This window comes from Cydia splendana, chromosome 13 (assembly GCF_910591565.1).
Source record: "Cydia splendana chromosome 13, ilCydSple1.2, whole genome shotgun sequence".
Classification (NCBI taxonomy): Eukaryota; Metazoa; Arthropoda; class Insecta; order Lepidoptera; family Tortricidae; genus Cydia; species Cydia splendana.
The window spans coordinates 18,267,352-18,293,894 of record NC_085972.1 but is presented as its reverse complement, the minus strand read 5'-3'; the positions used below and the strand labels follow the sequence as shown (position 1 = coordinate 18,293,894).

The following is a 26,543-nucleotide window of genomic DNA, read 5'->3' as shown; positions in this document are numbered from 1 at the left end:
TGTCTATGGGACGATAACCCATCCCGCTTATATTTTTTAAATTTTCCGCGTTTTTACAGACCATAAATACTGATAGCCGTAACAGACTAACCGCACCGCTTTTTTTCTGCGTATAACTAAACGCTGAGCACCGTGAAATGTTGCACCAGGAAATAAAACAAGTGGGTGAGGGGTAAAATTGTTGCCGTTACCGGCGACATCTCTAGATAATTGTCAAGACAGACCCCCCCATACTTCATATTGGTAGTTCTAAGTGAAACAGCCCTGGTCCATAGCACTGTGGCATTTTTCTAAATAAGAATTAATTAGTCAATGCACTGGAGAAATAAAACAGTACAGTGCAGTTGAATGATTACAAACGTGTAGTTTTATAAGGCGTTAACCAAGTGCTTGTATATTTATTGAAATCGTTACAATGACCCCTGAGTTCACGGCTACACTTGCTAGCGTATCGTGATATTTAACCAACCATCATGATAAAAATATTACTAACATTATTCATGTTACATTACTCGTAATTTGACGGTATTAACAATCGTAAAAAGTGTAATCTCTCAGAACAATGAGTTTTCGATGTTATGATCAATAAATGGTTAACTCCGTAGTTGAACCTCCAGGCGGCATGGTGTTACTGTGACATTGCGATTTGGAAATATGTAAATAAACATGAACGATATAAGCGTGAAAATAGTGGATTTTGGTAAGGAACAGACGGGAGTCGATATTGTGGCTCCAGTGGATACAGTGCCTGATAATGAAGTGGATCCTCTAGCGATAGACGACTCAAAGGTCAAGGAAGAAGCGGAAGTGGTCGAGACGGTAGAGGTACTGGAAGTGCCGGATAAGCCGGAAGTTGAGAAAACGGTGGAAAGCTGTGATCAGAATGCCAAAGATGAGAATTTAAGTGTTAAACAGGATTTGGAAAGTGAGGAATTGAAATTGCAGACACAACAGATTAAAGGTACTCTTAAAGATTCATACAGGATCTTATCTAATATTCAGACATTATTGTTACTTTTTATTTTACTCTTATGCTTATTTGCTCAATGCTCATGCCAGTAACAGTTGCATATTGCACCATTTGCTGTAATGTTATAAAATCAAATTATAGTAGGCACTTGGTCCAATATTTTTTTACTGGAAAGAAAAAAATAATAAAAGAAAATTATTTATGCAGTATAAAACATATCTTCTGAGAACATCACAAGTTTACCATAAATTTATCTCACACAAATTATTCTATTTCACTTATTATCTGTTCTTAGATACCTATCTTAAAAAATGTAAACAAACAATACCATAATAATATGACATACATATTTGCAAATTAACCCTTAAACAGGCCTGACGCATTTTTTACTTTTGATTACTGATTCGGGTAGGTAATAGCTTAAAAAGAAAAGTAATTTCTTGATTTTTTTTTATTACCCCTAACTCAATAAAAAAAACCCGGTGGTTTTTATATGCCCACTGCTCGTTACCAATGGTGCTACGTGGTCCTTATATGGCCACTGCCTTGTTAGCCATACAGAGTAGTTTACGGGTAAGTCATGTGCACATCACATTTACACTTGCGTCACAAAATGCACTAACTGCCAGCACTTTCTTGACTTGCATGGGTGTCCTGGCTCTTACGAGCCAACGGTCAATCTTACGATTGACCATTGAATAAATATTTAATTTTAAAACCAAAGGAAAATATATTATTTTTGTACTATGAAGGTTCATTCATAGTAATGAATCTTACCCTTAAATGTCATGTAAACTCCCTGCAGGGCAGAGGCCACTTATAAACCACTTGAACGTGCCCCAGACGGGCAGAGGGTTCATATGAACCACAAACTTTTAGATTGAATATTTTATCAGAAAACAATAACTAAGGTAAGTTATGACTTACTACACATACATTATCTAATAATCTACCATAAAAATACAAAACAAAATACTTACAGTACTTTTTTTCGGCGTAGCGAACATATACAGCGGGAGAAACGTTGTCGATTTGAACTTGACAACTAAATTGTCAAAGAAATTTGTTATGACACCTGTCATTTTTTTACGTTCCGATATCACCCACTTAATAGACATTACGGCAATGACATTTTGCGGTCATTGTATTTACTCAGCTCGCGAAAAAAAAATCATTTGCTATGTGGTACTTATAGAATGGTTACTAATAGACACACCGAGAAAACAGAAAAAACCGAATACAAGATGGAGAGATGAGCTACGAAATTTCGACAGATACTGGTGGAGAACAGCCCAGAATAGAAAGGAATGGGAAAAACTGGGGGAGGCCTTTTCCGCACACGCGACATGCAAATGAATAAAATAAATTGAAAAACAATAAAAGTTAAAGAAAATAATTTAATAAATAAATGTAATAACAATGAAAGTGTAACAAAAACGCATGAAATAAAGGCTATTACTATTACTACTTATAGATACACAACCTGTTTAAGGGTTAAGACAAAAATATTACTTTGCTAATCCACGAAATAATAATGTGCTAAAATCATTGCTAACCCATTATACTTAAGAGTTTGTGTGGAAAGAGAAGAGTTTTGTAGAATGTATTGGATCCCATACATTTCACGACACTTCTCTTTCCGCACAGACTCTACTTGAGTATTTAACATAAAACAGGCTTGATGGAATTATCATTACACCTTATAAAACAAAGTCCCCTGTAGCGTCTGTCTGTTTGTGTGTTTGTATGTTTGTTCGCTATAAACTCAAAAACTACAGAACAGATTTTCATGCGGTTTTCACCTATTGATAAAGTGACTCTTGAGGAAGGTTTGTGTATAATTTGTTAATCTGTGCGAAGCCAGGCCGGGTATAGGTATTGTAAATGATGGCCTCTTTTGGATACCTATTTATATACTTTTTCTATTTTTGCTTGTCATAATGTTTCACTGTCACTTTTGTCTATTCAATAAAATTACACATCATATTTTTGTGAGATTTCTTTTTATATAGATTTGAATTTAACATAGGTGCAATTTTATTTGTAAAATGCTACATTTTGAGCACCACAACATTTGTATTTTACACCATTTTGTACTCTAATAACCCAGTTACACCCACAAAGCTAAATTTTTGTTAATATTTTTAATTATCACAAGTACTGGTTGTAATTTTTGGGGGCAACAAAAATAAGCAGGCATGCTCCCATAATAATTTGTACTGAAGCTTGTGTGTAGTCACTTCCATCATCTTATGTGCTCTGTCTAGCGGTTGAGGTCTGTGATTAACATTATACATTTTTTACACATTGATTTTTAACACCTACGTTGTGGCAAATAGTGTAACTTGTTGTAATTTAAGCCTACTTTGTATGTGGTCTTTCAACCCCAAAACGCTGTAAACATACCTATTAAAGAAGTAAAATTTTAAAACCGTCACATGCCTGTTTGTGTATTATATGTTTGTATTTTTTTATGTTATTTTTATACTTTATTGTATCATTCAGTTAGTTACCAAATATACATACAGTGGATTTCATATACTGACCATATGGCTATAGCTTAAATGCAAATCCCATGAATTTAAAGCATACTGTAAGGTTCATGTGGATATAGCGACTTCGGGTATAACGCGGCGTAATTCGGGTGTAGAGCAACAAATTCCTAGAAATCCCATGCAGATATTGGGGCCCAGTGTCATAAAAAGACAAAGAGTTTTTTCAATCTTTTGTTTGCACCCACAGATGGTCAGCAATGGTGGTGACCTTTTGTTTATATGTATAGGTAGGTAGGGATATAGCCTGAACACTTGTTCGAAAAGTTTCGTAGTTAAATTTATGGTTCAGTTACAAAGTGATATTCTTAGTGCAACTGTGTGTTTAATAAACTTTTGAATAAGTATGACGCGACGCGCATTTACTATCAAAGAGAAAGCGGAAATTATTTCAAAAATAAAAAATGGTGCGAACAATGCTCATTTGTGCAAGGAGTACAAAGTTTCCCATTCAACAATTTCTACGATATGGAAAAACCGAGATAAAACATTAGAATGCTTTGAATCCAAATCTTTAAAAATTAAAAAAAACCGCAAACCAACGAATCAAGATATAGAAAATGCCCTTCTAGTGTGGTTCAAAGCTCAAAGAAACCAAAACATACCCTTGAATGGTCGTCTGCTACAAGAAAAAGCTAACCATTTTGCCAGACTGTTTGGGAAAATGGATTATGAGTGTTCAGAAAGCTGGATATATCGATTCCGTCAGCGCCACAATATTGTGGTACCCAAACTTTGTAAAGAAGCTGATAGTGTATCGAGAAGTGACTGTGATAACTGGCTGAAAACAGTTTTCCCAAAATTGAGTGAAGAATACACTGAAAGCCAAATATGTAATGCAGACGAGAAAGGTTTGTTTTTTAAGTTTACTCCTAAAAAAGCTTGAAATTTAAAGGGGAATAGTGTGTTGGTGGAAAATTACCAGAAGACAGAATCACCATGCTTGTTGCATCAAGTAAGGCATGGGAAAAAATATTCTTAGATAATTTTGGTCTTAGGCAAGGCATAAAAAGTCAAAAAATCTACACTAGCACAAAATAATAAAATGAAGCAGAGTAATTTTACATAACTTTTGAAACTAGCAGTGAACTATGAACTATGTTTGCAAGTATTTCCTATAATAAAATGAATATAAACTATACATACTTATGTGTCTTTATCTCTTTTCCTTTGCATATTACAACGGAATTATAGTGGTCCCGTCATCGTCGTTATATCCGAAATCCACTGTAATGGCTCCTCTACACGATGGGCCAACGCCGGCCAGTCCAAGGGACGCATTTATGCGTTAGAGGGAGCAAGTGATATTGCTATCTCATCCATCCCATCGTGTAGAGGAGCCATAATATGAGTTAATCTGACATATTTATTTATTTAAACCGTTTATATAGTCAGTTTTGGGCTAAAACACAATTACACGTTGCAACGTCGTGCCGTAGTACGATTATAGTTATAGATTATATTTTAGGCTAAGTATGTTATGTGATGTGCACATTTTTAAAATTAAATATTAAATGTTCCATTTAATTACAGAAGATCTACTGAAAGAAGATACTATATCATTAGCAAGTACCACAGAGGATCCTACAGAAGAACCAGAATCCCTTCAAAATGGTGCTGACCTTGAGGCCACGCAACCAGAATCGGAACCAATAGTAGCACCCACCGAAGATGTAGAACCCATCCCTGAAGAGGCAATAGAGGTTCCGGAAGTCACTGAGGCTCCTGTCTCAATTTCTGAAACCCCAACAGTATCAGACTCAGTTGTATCAGAAGCCCCTACAGTCCCAACTGTGGTAACTCCTATTGTTCCGACAGTCCCCTTCGCTCCTGCTGTGTCATTAACACCAACTGTAGCTGCACCAGTAGCACCTGCTATCTCAGTGGTGCCATCAGTCTCTGTAGCTCCATCTTACCCAACACAGGCTGTGCCAGTGGCACCAATCATCCCAGCAGTACCAATTGTACCAGCAGCACCAACTATCGCTGTACCCACAGTTCCTATAACACCAACTCTTCCAGCAATCCCTGCTATTCCTTTAACCTCAGCTATTTCAATATCTCCAGTGTCTGCTTCAGTCACACCAGCTGTATCAAAACTTTTTCCAGTATCTACAGCTCTTCCCGTAGTGCCCACTGCTTCACCAGTCCTTCCAGCCCCTGTTATCCTTTCTATCCCAGAGACACAAGTAAAAGAGCTAAGTCCGCCTAAAGAAGTGCCTGTAACTGTAAAGGAGGAAGAGGTGAAATTGCTGGAGAGAATAGTTGAGAAGGTGGTGGAGGCTGATGTGGAGATGATTGAGGCTCCGATCAAAGTGAAAACTGAGAAGACTGCAAAACAGACTGTTAATGGGGATGTGGCTAAGGTAGGTTTGATTAATTCATGTTAAACAAATTGTCTATAATTCGTTTTTTAAGGATTAGAAGGAACTCCACTGAACCTCTCCTTTGTGGCGAGGCCCGAATTGGGCATCTGTCGTTGAGCAATTCTAGAATTCAATAATTTAATCTTCAAGATCACTATTTAAATAGCACATATTTGACAAGCTCAGAGGAAAGGCGAAGTAAACATGAGGTTCTAAATTAGGCACTTTATGTGGTAATATTTTGGAATAAATATCATGCTCATTGAGGTTACTTCATTATTAGACAGCCGAAAGTGTCCCACAATAATTTTTATGCTTACATCTGCCGAGCTACATCTAATGGTAAAAAAACGAAGTTAAAAAGTGAAAGATGTTTTGATAGTTAATTTTCCATTATGACTGCCACGCCACCAAGATGATTGTAAGAGAAGTCTTTTTTAGACTAAAGTCCCTACTACATGAACTAGATAGTTACAAAAGTTATATTGTTTTAGGAGGAGCAAGCAACAAAACGACGATCAAGCGAAGAAGCCGAAACTGAATCTCCACTCAAGAAACTCTGCCAGGAAGTAGAAAAGACATTCCCGCAGCACGACACTATGATCAATGACTACATACAGACCGCCACCAAGAACAACATCGACGAAATACAAAGGCACACTGAGCAATTACTCTCAGAGATCCAAACACTAAGGGAACTAGCGCAGAAAAAAGAACACGAATGGAACAACATCCTACACTTAAAGAAAGTCAAAGAGGAGATCTTACTAAGGTTACTGCGTAGAAAACAAGTGCTATCGTTCGAAAAGGCAGCTGATGTCAACGGTTCAGACCGCACTGATCCTTTCGACTACCTAAACCAAGCTAAGAACTTAGCTATAGATAAAAGTGATGAGATATCAGGGTTGTCGCTTAAACCGCCTTGTTCTACAATTAATCCTATAATACAACCGCCGGTTATGCCGGTGACGACGCATTTCAACCCTATGGTAGGGTTGCCACCGCCTTATGACAAAGCAGCTCACATGCAGAACATGCCTAAGCCAGTATTCCCTCAACCGCTTTTACTACCTGGTCCGACCATGCCGGGTTTCCCTAGAGACATGAACGGGCAGCTACCTACAGGTTTTGGTATGCCAATGGGCCGCCAAGGACCTACTAAGGATGTCAAGTCTATTATAGCGGACTATAGACAGAGGAACCCAGATATAACGCCTAGAAGGGGGAGAAGGATGAAGTCCATTCTGAATCCGAATATGATGAACAACCCTAGGGCTATAGCACCGAAGATGATGGAGAACATGAATAATTATAATAATCTCAACAATTTGAATATGCTTTTCAACAATTTGGACATGGTAAGTCACATTTTTTTGTTTTTTCTACTACACTAACTCTAAGCTGTCTTCTGTATTCTAAAAGTACTTAAACTAATCATACTACTACAAAACGTACATACTAACTAATAGAGGGCAATTAATAAATGTTTACAATTAGGTTTAAGCACTTAGCGACTGATGCATACAAACTCAAGGTCAAATGTCATTCAGCAATATCAGCTCACTGTACAAACGTTCATCTATTATTCTAATTAATACGAGTGGCTCTGCGACCGAGCCTCCTCCATCCCCTCCGCTTCATCATGGGTGTTTGCGAGGTCTCCTTGGACCTCGCGAACACCCATGGTTCCGCCAAATTTAAAAATTTCCAAAATCCGAATCAACAAATAATCATCCACAAAATTATTGAAACTGCTCCCAAAACTACACTTTGACGACCGGTCTGGCTTCGTGGGTAGTGACCCTGCCTGCGAAGCCGATGGTGCTGGGCTCGAATCCCGGTAAGGGGCTAAGGGCAATTATTTGGCTGATGAACACAGATATTTGTTCCTGTGTCATGGATGTTTTCTATGTATATAAGTATGTATTGATCTATATAAGTATGAATATCGTTGCCTAGCACCCATAGTACAAGCTTTGCTTAGTTTGGGGTTAGGTTGATCTGTGTAAGATGTCCCCCTAATATTTATTTATTTACACGAAAACCGGTTAAGTAATGCGGCCTGGGGGGAGAACAGACGGACACAGGTACGAAAATGTTTGCCCAAGCTGAAACGGAGACGAATTGCGCTTTGAGCTTAATATTTATGGCAGTTGCGCCTTGTCGATTATTATCAGACCCATTATTTCAGTCCGTCAGTTTAAAGTGGAGTGAATGTTAAATAAAAACACATGTTTGAAGGATGTATGTTCAATGAAACGCCTTCATCATAAGGTCAATGCCCTTTATGACCTTAGTGCGCGCTTGGAGCGCTGTTGGCGTACCAGTAAGCCGTGCCACTTTTAAAGGTATAATGTAATATAGTTCTTTTTTCCTGAATTAAGTATTAAAAATAAAAAACCGGCCAAGTGCGAGTCGCACTCGCGCACGAAGGGTTCCGTACTATTACGCAAAAACGGCTTAAATATTTATTGTATTCTGTTTTTAGTATTTGTTGTTATAGCGGCAACAGAAATACATCATCCGTGAAAATTTCAACTGTGTAGCTATCACGGTTCATGAGATACAGCCTGGTGACAGACAGACAGACGGACAGCGGACTCATATTAATAGGGTCCCGTTTTTACCCTTTGGGTACGGAACCCTAAAAATAGATCTTAAAATGTACCAAGTCAATTGCGCCCCCAATGTTACTATTACATGCGTAACTTTTTTACATCATAATACAGAATAGATAAAAGGTCACAGAGGTCAAATCGAGCCCAATGATTAGTCCATTCATTACGAACGGTATGAAAGTTCATAATTACAATTTACAATTAAAAGTAGCACTTTCAATCAATTGGATATTTTATGGCTTTTTTTATTGCAAATTAGTTAATGCAAGGGCCACGTAGCTATGGGAAACGCTATGCTAACTGCAACATACTTAACTGAGTGTAGGTGGTCCTTAATTCGTTGCAGTTTGGTTTAATATAGGTCAGTTGACAGTGTAGAGTAGATAATGGTTTTGATGATATTTGTACCGTAAGGTGTATTCGGGTATTACCGAATGTCGGATAATTCCGAAAATCAGATGAAAATCACCCTTAATTCCATCATAATAAAAGTCTCTTTTCGGAATTATCCGACAGTTTTCGACATTCGGAATTACCCGAGTAAACCTTATACCTACACATTACGTCTGAACTTTCAAGAGTTTGTGAAGAAATATTTAACCAACCTCCCGACGAGACGGTAGATGTTAGGGGACGACCGGTCTGGCCTAGTGGGTAGTGACCCTGCCTATGAAGCCGATGGTCCCGGGTTCGAATCCCGGTAAGGGCATTTATTTGTGTGATGACACAGATATTTGTTCCTGAGTCATGGTTCTTTTCTATGTATTTATATATTATATATATCGTTGTCTGAGTACCCACAACACAAGCCTTCTTGAGCTTACTGTGGGACTTCAATCTGTGTAAGAATGTCCTATAATATTTATTTATTTATTTGTCACAGAGTTCCTGTGTCTAGATGTGTGACATTAGATCAGCTCGATGGTGATCAATTGCATTGTCATTTGTCACCTAATACATTTATGTATGTCAATTGTTAAGTTGTCACCCAACTTACATGTGTGTCAAGCTCGGAGTAATTAACAATGGAGCCGCCATTAACAGGCGTTCCCCTCTGTCGAAAATAGGCGGCCAATGGTCAACAACTTGTCAACCATATGTATGGACTGACGTTTATCTGACATGACGTACCTATACATTTGATGTGCCCCTCCCCCGCAAAAAACGGCAGACTATTTTGTACCGAAAATTTTAGACATGGCGTCTCCGTTGGTTATATCCTCTAAGGTGTCAAGTTTCAATCGATAATACGAAGTGGATCTAATTTAGGTTGTAAGATTTGACCCGACCATACATACATGACAAGTGAAATAAAAGCTTCTATAATTGGATAATTTATTCGTAAAGACACATGACAAAAACATATTATTAACTAAAATATAGAAATAATAAGGTGCCACGAAATGGCCCCATCTCAGCATGTATGCTGGTGACTTCCAGCGCTGACCTTTCGATGAGGCCACTCACCATCTCTGTAATATTATAAACATACATCTTGGTTTTTAGCGCGGGAATGATTTCGTGTATATAACTTTGTTTATTGTAAAATAATTACCAATAAGTATAGTAACCTCCAAATCGCTGGTCCAATATTACGGGTTCTATGTTACATTTTCAAGATAGTTGAAATTCGACTTAATGTTACTATGACAATGTTCAAATTTCAGTTCGATAAAAGTGAAACATAGAACGCTGTAGTATTAGGCCAGCGAAATGTGCTTAGAAATGTTAATATAGTATCGGTTTTTACAATTTTTACCTATTTTTTTAGCTAGTGTAAAACATTCCTGCACCAAAAACCCCGATGTATGCTTATAGATCACCAAGATCCCGATTTTTGGACCGACAGCGTTAAGCTGCGTGTGACATTGCCCCGTGTGATTGTTTCTCAAACGCTCCGACCTTGCCGGAGTAAAAACCGCGACCCGCGCGACCTTTCATGCATTCAATTGATTTGCGAAACAGTTGCTTTGCTCGCGGACTCTGTTTTAGAAAATTGTCTTTGAATATTTTGATCATAATAGACCCAAACAATTTTCAAGTAAACTAAAAAACAGAAAGATGATAAAAAATATAGAGTATATATATAGTAACGTCTATTTTCAATCTTTCTGTGAATTAAAATTCTTCCCGTAAATTCAAAATTTAAAGGGAATTTCATTATAGTAGCAAAGTTTTGGATAGCGACATTAAAACCTATAACGAGGTCACTCATATGAGAATAAAATATATGATATGCGAAAATGTTCTGATGAAATTTGGATGGAATATTTAATAGAAAAAGTTTAGTCCCGGCGTCCACTATCGGCACGGCAAGGAGCTCCTTCGGCATATTGCCGAGGCGTACTTAGGCATGCCGATACATCCTCAGGCATGCCAAGGTGTGCTTGTAGTCTTAACCCCTTATTCATAAATGTTTACTAAAGTTGACAAGCCGATAATAATCGTTTGTCCCTTTCCATCATACCAATACGTCGGATAAGGACAAACAATTATTATCGGCTTGTCGACTTTAGTAAAAGTTTATGACTAAGGGGGTTAGACTTCACTTCTCCCATAATCAATATCTCCTTGCTTTTGTTTATAATTCATAGATCATAAATAAAAAAAATGTCGTTCCAGAACCAAAAAGCCATGCTAGAGCGCCTCCAGCAAATCCAAGCCGGAGCGCTGCCCAACGGCGTGTCCTTCAAGGACGTGCTCGTGCAGTTCGCGAACATGCAGCAGACCCCCGGCATGCCCGGGATGCCCAGGCCTCCGGAGACCGTCACAACCAGGCCTGAACATGTCCCAACTCGCCCCGAGAGAAGACAGCAGACTCCCCGGGAGAGGCACGAGGAAACAATACAGAATGTAAGTTATATTTGTCACGTCCGCAAAGCAAAGGTATTTGAATCGGCCGCGATCGCTAAATAGATTCAAATACCTTGGCATTGAGTGGGCCATCTACTGAGCATGTTGGTTGAACGTGATACAACATTCCTTGAGACAAACAGTGCCACTAATTATTTAATTATTGTCACTTAGACAAAGACGTCAACTCGCGTAGTCTCCCGGCAACCCGCAAATCAGGGAAAATCCTGACGTTTGTCAACTTGGCAACCCAATGTCTAACGTAACTTTACTTAACTTTACTTTTAATTTCCAGAAGCAAGCAGAACGCATGGCCTCCCCGAGCCCCCGCCTGCCGCCGCCGCCGCCCTACCCCGAGATCTCCCTGCTGCCCGTCACCACCAGCCAGGAGACACCCACCACACAGAACTCGCTGCTTCACGGCATACTTACTAAGGTACGATTCGAGCAATGTTTCAATTCATAGCACTTTCAGCTGAGATGTCATTTAGATTTCATTTTGATTGCGGTTTTGTTACACGCTTGGAGGTATCATAGGCGCATTAATAAAATGGTCAGTTACGCTGGCATTGTAAAAAAAAGCTACACTAATTGTATTAAGTATACAAAAACACATCACATCACATCGCCAAAAACGGTTACATCTTAAAATGATTCTAATAAAGTTCTAAATAGTTACTATAGTTAGTGGTCTATATAAAATATTTTTTATCAAGAACAGTTTTAAATAAATAAAATAAATAAATATTATAGGACATTCTTACACAGATTGACTAAGTCCCACAGTAAGCTCAAGAAGGCTTGTGTTGTGAGTACTCAGACAACTATATATGCCCTTACTGGGATTCGAACCCAGGACTGTCGGCTTCACAGGCAGGGCCACTACCCACTAGGCCAGACCGGTCGTCAACAATCAACAGTTTTACACAAAAAAATATTGTTGCTTCTTAGAGTCAAAGCTGGTTGGGTGACTCACGAATTTTCACGATTCGCTACGCCAGCGTTTTTCGACTATCTATACATGAGTGTAGCGTATTTAATATATTTTATATGTCTGTGTCTCACTGAAGTTTTGTTATTAACAAGATCGGATATTTTCATGAAAAGTAAACATAAACTCAAAGGAGGTGAATTCATTGTGACATCACTGTCTTAGTGTCTCATACGGAATTCATTGTAAAAAAATTGTATTGACGTTTCACAAAGAGTAGCTGATTTGACTGGTCACTACATTACCCTTGTGATTGGAGCTATGAAACTGAATTTACTCTCCACTCTAAGCGCGCCACAGAATCGCAATCCCACACCTGAGGGGCTAAGACGGTCGCCCCTTTATCGTCTATCACCATCGTTGTCACCTTCCAACATGTATATAAGCGCGAGATCACGACAGGCGATAAAGGCGCGACCACCCCCAGTATTATAATAAAGCATACATTGACCTCGCTTGAATGGGTGTTGCCAACGTTCCAGCAGGCGACCCCTGCACAGAGTTACTCGCCGACTCTGGCTAAACTGCTGACGTCACCGGAACGCAAGCAAGCGCCCAATCTGCCGGCGTTCGGTCAGGCCAAGGTACCCACATAGTACACGATCGGTGTTACAATTGGCCTTGATCATTCTAAATTCAAAATTTAGATTAAGATGCTGGTTATTTAGTTGATTGGAAGTTGACAACATGTCCGCTCTGTTGACGGTGCGAGAACTCGCATTAGAGTTTTACCCCCTTATTCATGAAACTATACGGGCCTGATTTAGTTAAATTATGTTTTCTCCCTTTCTTACAAATACATAAGTCAAAACGACAGATAAAGACAAACGATTATTAGTTAATTGAGGTTTGTAGCGCTTTTCTGAATGAGGGGGTTAGAGTTTAGTTATTTTGCTGACTTCTATTGTTCTAATAAAGTAAGGACGCTAATCACGAAGAATTTCGTACATTGACCCGGCGTTTTCTATCTCTATCGCGCGCACATAATTACATTGCTATCCCCGCTCGCACAGTGGCATTGACCGCCGGCGTCATGGGCGGGACAGCCACATAATTACGCGAGTGCGATAGAAATAGGAAATGGCCGGTCAATATACGAAATTCATTATGCTTAGCGTTCTTCCTTTACAGCAATGTAATAAAACTTGCATGCGAGTTGCGTGCCGTCTAAATGAGCCTTTATACTCAATGGAATTATGTCAAGATAGTTGAGTCAGTCAATCGTGGCAGAAAGTAGCTAAGAATACAATTAATTTATTACTAATCAGATATTCTCAATAAATAACCAAGTTTTATTGATGTTAAAACATTGAGTGAGATGAGACCCATTCTCGAAAGTTTTTTAAAATTGTTTGAAGTGGTATGGTGTTACAATTATTAAGATTTGATCAGATCAGATCAAAATTAAAGTACAATAAAAATCAGCGCAATCAGCGCTAAGCGTGCTATTTGAATAACTTATAGTTAATGATTTTGTACCTGAACACAAGCTGGAAAAGTTTGACATTTAGTAAAACACACACAACTAGTAGAAATACTTGCAATATAGACTTTATTATTGCTTTAATAAGATAGAAAACAGATTTGAAACCAACTGTCAACTTAGAGTATCATTGTCACGTTTGGTTGCCCTGAATACATCTTGACATCATTTATATTTTAACAACATATCAACTATTTAAAAAGCTTTTTACAATTGTTTGAAATCAACATTTGATCGATACATTTTCGTTTTAAAATGGCAATACTCATCGAGATTATGCCACTCTATGTCACTACACGTCACAGAGCATACAAGCAGCAAAGCAAAATATAATGTTTACTGACGACCAAAGAGAATTTGAAATAGAGAGTTACTGTCATGGTAAATTATGTAGCTACAGTACATTTGCTGCCATCTTTCGACAGACGATTAAAACTGTTAGAACGCCATTTGACTTTGATTAAATATTAATATTAACGCCATCTACATGACACTAGGACAAAGGTATGGTGCAATATTTTGGTGATTTCGAGCGATGGCGCCATAACCTTCAGCCTACTCTCGAGTAGATGGCGTTAATATTAATATTTAATAAGTTAACACATATCAGTGAAAGAATAAGGATCAAAGTCAAATGGCGTTCTAACAGTTTTATGTTCTGTCGAAAGATGGCAGTAAATTTACAGTGGCTACATAATTTACTTTGGCAATCCGTCTCTATGCACTCTATTCTCTTTACTGACGACTATAAAATACCTGGAGAGGTGAATGTAGCCTATTTATTTAGGTTCTCAAGTATGCTATTAATGCCTGTGCATACCGGATGCGAGTGTGTAGATGTGCACGTGCGCGTACGCTTAATTGTTGTAGCGGTACACGTGCAGGTCTACGCAAAGGCATCAAGTGTGGACAAGCCTTTAGCGGTGGGTGTTTTATTGTTGTCAAAATGTTGTCATCTGTAAATCTGTGTAACGAGCAATATATTGTAGCTGCAAATTTGGCACCTAGATGGCGCTGTACGGACGCATAGTGTAGTATTACATTTGGATTGTCAAACACTATCGCTGGACAACGTATTTACGAGACTATACAGTCGCCTACAGATACATATATCGGCGGCGGCATATATATATATAACATCTCCAACACGCACTCTAGCGCCTCTATTGTGAAGGCGCTAGAGCGTGTTCATATATTAATTTCCTCAGCCGCTCCGATATATCTGATGGAGAACGTGCAGGGGCATCTGATCCAGGTGCCAATTTTAATTAGCTATCAAATTTATCAGCTGCAATATTTTGCTCAACTTTACTATTTAGGTTAAGCGAATTCTAAAACATGTTGGGCTCTCCAAATCTTCCACTCGTATCGCCTACACTTGTGACTCGCCAAACTCATCAGTACCGTCAAGCTAAAGTGTGTCTTGTGCGTTATAGAATTGCGGCGAGATCACGATAACGCCGGTGCAGCCGACGCCGCCGCCCGCCGACGCGCCGAGCGAAAAGGAGGAGGTCGTTCAGTTGGTGAGTTCGTAATGTCAACATATCGTTTATGTCATACATTCAGGTCATACAATTTTCTAATTGATCCCAATCTCAACCAGTCTATATTCTTCTCTTGTGGTTGACCGTTTTCATAGATAACTTTACACTTAATACGACTACATTGATAAGTGTATATGTTTCTGATTTATTTTCTAAATCCAATAAACGTCAATACAAAAATAAATAAAAAAATCAATAATAACTTAAGACTCCCTCCAAGTTGTCTCTGGCGCAAAGGTACCCATCACACTAGCCGCGTTACCACGTTGAATGGCGATGGACAGCCTTTGCACCAGGTACGAACCCGCGCGGGCGTCAGACCCCCTCTCCCTCATTCGACGTCCCACTTCCCTAATAAAGGCAATAGCCTCCGACCCCCAGCACCCGGTAGTCTCAAACGCAAGGGGCACAAAATAATAATTTCCGGCCAGGTTCCCTATTTATCCAGCTTCTATTTATTTCTAAATCTATCAATTTAGGTATTTGGGGCGTCTGTTGCAACTATCTGTCAATGTAACTGCGTTTTTAGGGTTCCGTACCTCAAAAGGAAAAAACTTATAGGATCACTCGTGCGTCTGTCTGTCCGTCTGTCCGTCTGTCATAGCCTATTTGCTCCAAAACTACTGGACCAATTAAGTTGAAATTTGGTGCACATATGTAAGTCTGTGACCCAAAGACGGACACGTAATGAAAACAAAAGAATTTTGAACATAGGGGGCACTTTTTGGGGGGAAATGAGAAAATTAAAAAACAAAGTTTTGCAAACCATATCGTGTTATATATTAAACGAAAGGGCTTATTTTGACGATCTCAAATATATTTTTTTTATAGTTTTATATTAAATAGTCTAGAAGTTATTTAAGAAAATAGGCAAAAATGACCACCCCCCCCCCCCCCCTAACCTCGATACTACTGGGTCTAAAATTTTGAAAAAAATATACAAAATAGTTCTTCATCTCTAGATGACAGGAAAACCTATTAGAAATCTACAGTCAAGCGTGAGTCGGACTTAAGGAAAAAAACGCGGTTGGGCTGTTTTAGGGACACAGCCGCAATGTTTTACGTAAAACGTGGTATGGACAGCCATTGCGAATGCCGAAGGCCGACCTACGCTTATGGCCGAAGGCCCGAAGCGCAGAGGCTTTTACAAACGCGCGGCCGAAGGCCGAGTTGCGGGAGGTTAGTGCTCAAACACAGAACTAAATTAGTACCTACTTCAAGCGTCTGAAACTCATCATCATTAACTTAAGAGATATTCTCTTGTCGGTGGTGTATGTTCCAGCTTTCCCTATCACTTGCGCCAGCTTTTTGACTTTTTGATACGATACGACCCCTACTTTTTCTTTCACTTGTTCTAAAAAGCTGCGTCTAGGTTTTCCTCTACCCCGCTTGCATCCTATCCGCCCCTCCAAGATTAGTTTTAAGTGGTCGTGTCGTATTAAGTGTCCAATCATCTGAAACTACAGGCCTAAATTTTGGAAAAAACACGAAATATAGTTCTTTACCGAGAGAGGTGCGCCTCCACGCTAGGTCGAAGGATGAGCTGTAGGAGGGTAGTCAAACATAGAACAAATAATTGGTTTAAGTAGCTAAATGAGAAGACCGAACTGTCGTGTCAGACGTATATCTGTTATCTTAAAATAACAGAGATACGCTTAACCAACGCAAAAATAATATAGGCACTATGCCTAACATAATACTTGAACAAAATTTTGGTTAAAATTCAACAAATTTACTAAAGTTATTGCGTAACTAACTATCCTCTGACAGCTCAGTTAAAAACATGGAAATGCCTGGCCGTGCCCTAGCCAGCCGTGTGTTGTAAGTAAGTTGAATGTAAGAACTTGGCTTTGCTCGCTCGTTCGAAAATGAGTGCAGTACGGAACCCTTGGGACGCGAGTTCGACTCGCACTTGACCGGTTTTTTTAGATTTATTTGTATATATATTTTTTATGTACGAGTCAACAACTTCGAGTACCGAGTTCCCAACAGAGACTGGGATGGGCACAACATTGGCATTTGACATAAGTTTCGTCTTGTCCATGTTCATTTTCAAGCCCACCCGTTGTGAAACTCTGTTGAGGTCATCGAGCATCATGCTGAGTTCCTCCATCGACTTTGCCATGACTACGATATCGTCGGCAAACCGAAGGTGAGTGATGTATTCGCCGTTGATGTTGATGCCAAGTCCTTCCCATTCCAGGAGCTTGAAGGCGTCTTCCATTACGGCAGTAAACAGTTTCGGAGAGATAACGTCTCCCTGCCTTACGCCTCTTCGCAATGGAATCGCCCTCGTGCTCTGCTCCTGTACTCGGACCGACATGGTGGCGTTACTATACAAACACTTCAACACTTCGATGTACCGATAGTCAATATGGCATCGCTGAAGAGACTCAAGCACCGCCCATGTTTCCACCGAATCGAAGGCTTTCTCATAGTCCACAAACGCTAAGCATAATGGCAAGTTATACTCTTCGGTCTTCTGTATAACTTGCCGCAGCGTATGGATGTGGTCTATGGTACTATAGCCTTTTCGGAAACCGGCTTGTTCGGGAGGCTGGAAGTCACCAAGTCTGTGTTCGAGACGGTTCGTGATGACCCTTGAAAACAGCTTATAGACATGGCTCAGAAGCGTGATGGGTCTGTAGTTCTTCAATAGGTTGTTATCACCTTTTTTGAAGAACAGCACCACCTCGCCTCTATTCCATGTTTCAGGCGTTATGCCCTCGGACAAGACGGAATGAAAGAGCTTCTGGAGAACTTTAAGTACCGGTGTTCCACCCGCTCTCAGAAGCTCTGAAGTGATTCCGTCTTTGCCCGGCGCCTTGTTGTTCTTAAGCTGCTTCAGGGCCATCCTAATCTCGTACAGACTGATGTCCGGGATATCTTCGGTATAATGTCGGGACAGCTTGGCTCTTGGATCTCCTAAAGTCTATTTCAATAGAACTTGCTAACTATGTAAACAAACCGCCATATTGGAATTGTCTCTGAATGATGAATTTACTAGTGATGGGCAAGACTCCTACTTACTACTTATTACTAATGTCAAACCATATCGAATAATAAAATATCAAAAGTAAAAAACAAGTAGTTACTTATTTTTAATTTGTTTAATCACGATCAGAAGACAAATTAGTACTTAAGAATAATGTATTGATGTATTTTATAACCGCGGCGGTAGGTACAGATCGTGGGTTGGTTAGTGTGTAGCGGGTTTATATTGCAAACTTTAGTCACAACACTACCCATCATAGACAATTGTAGAATTTAAAAGAAACAAAACCATCATTCTAACAGGTCCTAATAACCTAACTTATGAACCCATTTTAAACTTTTAATTAAATATCCAAGATACTGTTATATATTTATGTATTTTACGGAACGGACCGTTTCAATAGTGTATATGTGTATGGTTTCAATGGTATTTGATGAGGTGGTGTGAAAATTCAAAGAGAAACAGTGATAAAACAAAGTTACGTTGTTTGTTTACATAGTTAGCAAGTTCTATTGAAATAGACTTTACCAAGCTGTCAACGGGCTTTGCGATCGAAGTGTATAACTGTCCATAGAACCTCTCGATCTCACCTAAAACCTCCGCTTTGCTCGACGCTATGCTGCCATCTTCCCGTTTCAGCTTTGTCAGCTGGCTTTGCCCAATAGACTTGTCCTTTGCGAACACTTTGGAGCCTTGGTTTCGCTCAATAGTCTCTTTAATACGGTTAGTATTAAAGAGACGCAGATCATGTCGCAAGGACTTAGATATACGTCTATTGAGCTGCCTATATGACTCCGCGTCATCGGGAGACTGCAACTGTAGCGAGCGTCGTTCAGCCATGAGGTTTAAGGTTTGCTCGGTCAATTTCTGAGGTCTATCTTTACGGCGGGGTCTAAAAAACTTAGACTCTACTGTGTGGACAGTTTCCACTAGCCCGTCGTTGATTTCGTCCACTGAAGCCAAGTCCTCTAGGCAAGCAAAGCGGTTAGAGAGCTCGAGTTGAAAGCTTTCGGGGTTTTGAACATGGGCTCGAGTAGGTCGGAGCGTAGACTTCATCAGGCTGGACCTTTCAAGTTTAATATTGATATTCAGTGTGCCTCTTACGATTCGGTGATCACTACCGGTCTTTACCCTGTTGATCACAGAGACATCACTGAATATCCGTTTCTTGTCGGTCATGATGAAGTCTATCTCGTTTCTCGTGGAACCGTCAGGACTCATCCAGGTCCATTTCCTACCTAGGACAAGTAGTCCAATTAGGTAGGTCCAACTTCGAGAAAGAGGTCAACCGCCGAATCCAACTCGGTTGGGTAGCGTTCGGGAAACTACGTAATGTCTTTTCGTCCGACATACCTCAGTGCCTCAAGACGAAAGTCTTTAATCAATGTGTGTTACCAGTGATGACTTACGGCTCCGAAACGTGGTCTTTCACTATCGGCCTCATCTCAAAACTCAAAGTCGCTCAACGAGCTATGGAGAGGGCTATGCTCGGAGTTTCTCTACGTGATCGAATCAGAAATGAGGAGATCCGTAGACGAACTAAAGTCACCGACAGAGCCCACCGGATTAGCAAGCTGAAGTGGCAATGGGCAGGCCACATTGCACGCAGAGAAGATGGCCGATGGGGTCGAAAAGTGCTCGAGTGAAGACCACGGACTAGCAAGCGCAGCGTAGGACGTCCACCCACAAGATGGACAGACGATCTTGTTAAGGTCGCCGGAAGACGCTGGATGCGGGTCGCTTCCAACCGGCACGTATGGAGGTCCAAGGGGGAGGCCTATGTTCAGCAGTGGACGTCTTATGGCTGAGATGATGATGATGATGATATTTTTTATAGTTTTCTGTTGGGTTACGGGTTACAAACTGATCGGTGCAAGCGATTCTAATGGCTACCACTAACCAAAATTAGCGGACTGATCAACGTCACACAATGTTAATTATGAAACTTTTTGTATAGTAAAATTAAGTACTTTATTTAGTGATGTCCGCCGTTTAATGTATCCGATCCATAGTGGAACGACACCAACGCCATACTTGTAGTTGGATATAAGAATTTTCTGTTAACTTTATACTGCCTTAACAAAAATCTTTGAAATAAGGAATCGAGTTTGGAAATATGTATACAAAACGCAAGAGTTATTCTATAGATTCTTTGTCATAACACATACGAGTATATGTGTGGAACAACTGTGCAATTCCGAGAAAGCGTCTAATAATAATGACGTCCTGTTACAGGACGACGAGGAATCCCCAGCATCGGAAGGTTCCGCGGCGGCGTCGCCGGCCGACGGCGGGCGGCTCGTCATCGACGAGGGCGGCGACGACGCGCCGCCGTGCCAGGGCTGCCGGCGCCGCGCCGCGCAGTTCGTGTGCGCCGGCTGCGCCAACCAGTGGTACTGCAGCCGCGACTGCCAGGTGTGTGCTGACCCTACTGTACACTAATCATGCAGGCCGAGGACACGCGCCGCCGTGCCAGGGCTGCCGGCGCCGCGCCGCGCAGTTCGTGTGCGCCGGCTGCGCCAACCAGTGGTACTGCAGCCGCGACTGCCAGGTGTGTGCTGACCCTACTGTACACTAATCATGCAGGCCGAGGACACGCGCCGCCGTGCCAGGGCTGCCGGCGCCGCGCCGCGCAGTTCGTGTGCGCCGGCTGCGCCAACCAGTGGTACTGCAGCCGCGACTGCCAGGTGTGTGCTGACCCTACTGTACACTAATCATGCAGGCCGAGGACACGCGCCGCCGTGCCAGGGCTGCCGGCGCCGCGCCGCGCAGTTCGTGTGCGCCGGCTGCGCCAACCAGTGGTACTGCAGCCGCGACTGCCAGGTGTGTGCTGACCCTACTGTACACTAATCATGCAGGCCGAGGACACGCGCCGCCGTGCCAGGGCTGCCGGCGCCGCGCCGCGCAGTTCGTGTGCGCCGGCTGCGCCAACCAGTGGTACTGCAGCCGCGACTGCCAGGTGTGTGCTGACCCTACTGTACACTAATCATGCAGGCCGAGGACACGCGCCGCCGTGCCAGGGCTGCCGGCGCCGCGCCGCGCAGTTCGTGTGCGCCGGCTGCGCCAACCAGTGGTACTGCAGCCGCGACTGCCAGGTGTGTGCTGACCCTACTGTACACTAATCATGCAGGCCGAGGACACGCGCCGCCGTGCCAGGGCTGCCGGCGCCGCGCCGCGCAGTTCGTGTGCGCCGGCTGCGCCAACCAGTGGTACTGCAGCCGCGACTGCCAGGTGTGTGCTGACCCTACTGTACACTAATCATGCAGGCCGAGGACACGCGCCGCCGTGCCAGGGCTGCCGGCGCCGCGCCGCGCAGTTCGTGTGCGCCGGCTGCGCCAACCAGTGGTACTGCAGCCGCGACTGCCAGGTGTGTGCTGACCCTACTGTACACTAATCATGCAGGCCGAGGACACGCGCCGCCGTGCCAGGGCTGCCGGCGCCGCGCCGCGCAGTTCGTGTGCGCCGGCTGCGCCAACCAGTGGTACTGCAGCCGCGACTGCCAGGTGTGTGCTGACCCTACTGTACACTAATCATGCAGGCCGAGGACACGCGCCGCCGTGCCAGGGCTGCCGGCGCCGCGCCGCGCAGTTCGTGTGCGCCGGCTGCGCCAACCAGTGGTACTGCAGCCGCGACTGCCAGGTGTGTGCTGACCCTACTGTACACTAATCATGCAGGCCGAGGACACGCGCCGCCGTGCCAGGGCTGCCGGCGCCGCGCCGCGCAGTTCGTGTGCGCCGGCTGCGCCAACCAGTGGTACTGCAGCCGCGACTGCCAGGTGTGTGCTGACCCTACTGTACACTAATCATGCAGGCCGAGGACACGCGCCGCCGTGCCAGGGCTGCCGGCGCCGCGCCGCGCAGTTCGTGTGCGCCGGCTGCGCCAACCAGTGGTACTGCAGCCGCGACTGCCAGGTGTGTGCTGACCCTACTGTACACTAATCATGCAGGCCGAGGACACGCGCCGCCGTGCCAGGGCTGCCGGCGCCGCGCCGCGCAGTTCGTGTGCGCCGGCTGCGCCAACCAGTGGTACTGCAGCCGCGACTGCCAGGTGTGTGCTGACCCTACTGTACACTAATCATGCAGGCCGAGGACACGCGCCGCCGTGCCAGGGCTGCCGGCGCCGCGCCGCGCAGTTCGTGTGCGCCGGCTGCGCCAACCAGTGGTACTGCAGCCGCGACTGCCAGGTGTGTGCTGACCCTACTGTACACTAATCATGCAGGCCGAGGACACGCGCCGCCGTGCCAGGGCTGCCGGCGCCGCGCCGCGCAGTTCGTGTGCGCCGGCTGCGCCAACCAGTGGTACTGCAGCCGCGACTGCCAGGTGTGTGCTGACCCTACTGTACACTAATCATGCAGGCCGAGGACACGCGCCGCCGTGCCAGGGCTGCCGGCGCCGCGCCGCGCAGTTCGTGTGCGCCGGCTGCGCCAACCAGTGGTACTGCAGCCGCGACTGCCAGGTGTGTGCTGACCCTACTGTACACTAATCATGCAGGCCGAGGACACGCGCCGCCGTGCCAGGGCTGCCGGCGCCGCGCCGCGCAGTTCGTGTGCGCCGGCTGCGCCAACCAGTGGTACTGCAGCCGCGACTGCCAGGTGTGTGCTGACCCTACTGTACACTAATCATGCAGGCCGAGGACACGCGCCGCCGTGCCAGGGCTGCCGGCGCCGCGCCGCGCAGTTCGTGTGCGCCGGCTGCGCCAACCAGTGGTACTGCAGCCGCGACTGCCAGGTGTGTGCTGACCCTACTGTACACTAATCATGCAGGCCGAGGACACGCGCCGCCGTGCCAGGGCTGCCGGCGCCGCGCCGCGCAGTTCGTGTGCGCCGGCTGCGCCAACCAGTGGTACTGCAGCCGCGACTGCCAGGTGTGTGCTGACCCTACTGTACACTAATCATGCAGGCCGAGGACACGCGCCGCCGTGCCAGGGCTGCCGGCGCCGCGCCGCGCAGTTCGTGTGCGCCGGCTGCGCCAACCAGTGGTACTGCAGCCGCGACTGCCAGGTGTGTGCTGACCCTACTGTACACTAATCATGCAGGCCGAGGACACGCGCCGCCGTGCCAGGGCTGCCGGCGCCGCGCCGCGCAGTTCGTGTGCGCCGGCTGCGCCAACCAGTGGTACTGCAGCCGCGACTGCCAGGTGTGTGCTGACCCTACTGTACACTAATCATGCAGGCCGAGGACACGCGCCGCCGTGCCAGGGCTGCCGGCGCCGCGCCGCGCAGTTCGTGTGCGCCGGCTGCGCCAACCAGTGGTACTGCAGCCGCGACTGCCAGGTGTGTGCTGACCCTACTGTACACTAATCATGCAGGCCGAGGACACGCGCCGCCGTGCCAGGGCTGCCGGCGCCGCGCCGCGCAGTTCGTGTGCGCCGGCTGCGCCAACCAGTGGTACTGCAGCCGCGACTGCCAGGTGTGTGCTGACCCTACTGTACACTAATCATGCAGGCCGAGGACACGCGCCGCCGTGCCAGGGCTGCCGGCGCCGCGCCGCGCAGTTCGTGTGCGCCGGCTGCGCCAACCAGTGGTACTGCAGCCGCGACTGCCAGGTGTGTGCTGACCCTACTGTACACTAATCATGCAGGCCGAGGACACGCGCCGCCGTGCCAGGGCTGCCGGCGCCGCGCCGCGCAGTTCGTGTGCGCCGGCTGCGCCAACCAGTGGTACTGCAGCCGCGACTGCCAGGTGTGTGCTGACCCTACTGTACACTAATCATGCAGGCCGAGGACACGCGCCGCCGTGCCAGGGCTGCCGGCGCCGCGCCGCGCAGTTCGTGTGCGCCGGCTGCGCCAACCAGTGGTACTGCAGCCGCGACTGCCAGGTGTGTGCTGACCCTACTGTACACTAATCATGCAGGCCGAGGACACGCGCCGCCGTGCCAGGGCTGCCGGCGCCGCGCCGCGCAGTTCGTGTGCGCCGGCTGCGCCAACCAGTGGTACTGCAGCCGCGACTGCCAGGTGTGTGCTGACCCTACTGTACACTAATCATGCAGGCCGAGGACACGCGCCGCCGTGCCAGGGCTGCCGGCGCCGCGCCGCGCAGTTCGTGTGCGCCGGCTGCGCCAACCAGTGGTACTGCAGCCGCGACTGCCAGGTGTGTGCTGACCCTACTGTACACTAATCATGCAGGCCGAGGACACGCGCCGCCGTGCCAGGGCTGCCGGCGCCGCGCCGCGCAGTTCGTGTGCGCCGGCTGCGCCAACCAGTGGTACTGCAGCCGCGACTGCCAGGTGTGTGCTGACCCTACTGTACACTAATCATGCAGGCCGAGGACACGCGCCGCCGTGCCAGGGCTGCCGGCGCCGCGCCGCGCAGTTCGTGTGCGCCGGCTGCGCCAACCAGTGGTACTGCAGCCGCGACTGCCAGGTGTGTGCTGACCCTACTGTACACTAATCATGCAGGCCGAGGACACGCGCCGCCGTGCCAGGGCTGCCGGCGCCGCGCCGCGCAGTTCGTGTGCGCCGGCTGCGCCAACCAGTGGTACTGCAGCCGCGACTGCCAGGTGTGTGCTGACCCTACTGTACACTAATCATGCAGGCCGAGGACACGCGCCGCCGTGCCAGGGCTGCCGGCGCCGCGCCGCGCAGTTCGTGTGCGCCGGCTGCGCCAACCAGTGGTACTGCAGCCGCGACTGCCAGGTGTGTGCTGACCCTACTGTACACTAATCATGCAGGCCGAGGACACGCGCCGCCGTGCCAGGGCTGCCGGCGCCGCGCCGCGCAGTTCGTGTGCGCCGGCTGCGCCAACCAGTGGTACTGCAGCCGCGACTGCCAGGTGTGTGCTGACCCTACTGTACACTAATCATGCAGGCCGAGGACACGCGCCGCCGTGCCAGGGCTGCCGGCGCCGCGCCGCGCAGTTCGTGTGCGCCGGCTGCGCCAACCAGTGGTACTGCAGCCGCGACTGCCAGGTGTGTGCTGACCCTACTGTACACTAATCATGCAGGCCGAGGACACGCGCCGCCGTGCCAGGGCTGCCGGCGCCGCGCCGCGCAGTTCGTGTGCGCCGGCTGCGCCAACCAGTGGTACTGCAGCCGCGACTGCCAGGTGTGTGCTGACCCTACTGTACACTAATCATGCAGGCCGAGGACACGCGCCGCCGTGCCAGGGCTGCCGGCGCCGCGCCGCGCAGTTCGTGTGCGCCGGCTGCGCCAACCAGTGGTACTGCAGCCGCGACTGCCAGGTGTGTGCTGACCCTACTGTACACTAATCATGCAGGCCGAGGACACGCGCCGCCGTGCCAGGGCTGCCGGCGCCGCGCCGCGCAGTTCGTGTGCGCCGGCTGCGCCAACCAGTGGTACTGCAGCCGCGACTGCCAGGTGTGTGCTGACCCTACTGTACACTAATCATGCAGGCCGAGGACACGCGCCGCCGTGCCAGGGCTGCCGGCGCCGCGCCGCGCAGTTCGTGTGCGCCGGCTGCGCCAACCAGTGGTACTGCAGCCGCGACTGCCAGGTGTGTGCTGACCCTACTGTACACTAATCATGCAGGCCGAGGACACGCGCCGCCGTGCCAGGGCTGCCGGCGCCGCGCCGCGCAGTTCGTGTGCGCCGGCTGCGCCAACCAGTGGTACTGCAGCCGCGACTGCCAGGTGTGTGCTGACCCTACTGTACACTAATCATGCAGGCCGAGGACACGCGCCGCCGTGCCAGGGCTGCCGGCGCCGCGCCGCGCAGTTCGTGTGCGCCGGCTGCGCCAACCAGTGGTACTGCAGCCGCGACTGCCAGGTGTGTGCTGACCCTACTGTACACTAATCATGCAGGCCGAGGACACGCGCCGCCGTGCCAGGGCTGCCGGCGCCGCGCCGCGCAGTTCGTGTGCGCCGGCTGCGCCAACCAGTGGTACTGCAGCCGCGACTGCCAGGTGTGTGCTGACCCTACTGTACACTAATCATGCAGGCCGAGGACACGCGCCGCCGTGCCAGGGCTGCCGGCGCCGCGCCGCGCAGTTCGTGTGCGCCGGCTGCGCCAACCAGTGGTACTGCAGCCGCGACTGCCAGGTGTGTGCTGACCCTACTGTACACTAATCATGCAGGCCGAGGACACGCGCCGCCGTGCCAGGGCTGCCGGCGCCGCGCCGCGCAGTTCGTGTGCGCCGGCTGCGCCAACCAGTGGTACTGCAGCCGCGACTGCCAGGTGTGTGCTGACCCTACTGTACACTAATCATGCAGGCCGAGGAC

General features: G+C 46.5%; 1 protein-coding gene and 1 pseudogene across 1 annotated transcript; both read left to right on the top strand.

The window, feature by feature from the left end:
* Positions 1-273: 273 nt before the first annotated feature.
* LOC134796468 (titin-like) lies at positions 274-20,814 on the top strand. The gene is made up of 8 exons (XM_063768661.1): positions 274-961; positions 5,056-5,888; positions 6,383-7,246; positions 11,129-11,359; positions 11,655-11,795; positions 12,833-12,934; positions 15,270-15,356; positions 20,608-20,814. Exons 1-8 carry the CDS (start codon positions 667-669, stop codon positions 20,812-20,814), a joined length of 2,760 nt encoding a protein of 919 aa, XP_063624731.1. The 5' UTR covers positions 274-666.
* Positions 3,774-4,563, top strand: LOC134796469 (tigger transposable element-derived protein 4-like; annotated as a pseudogene).
* Positions 20,815-26,543: the final 5,729 nt, after the last annotated feature.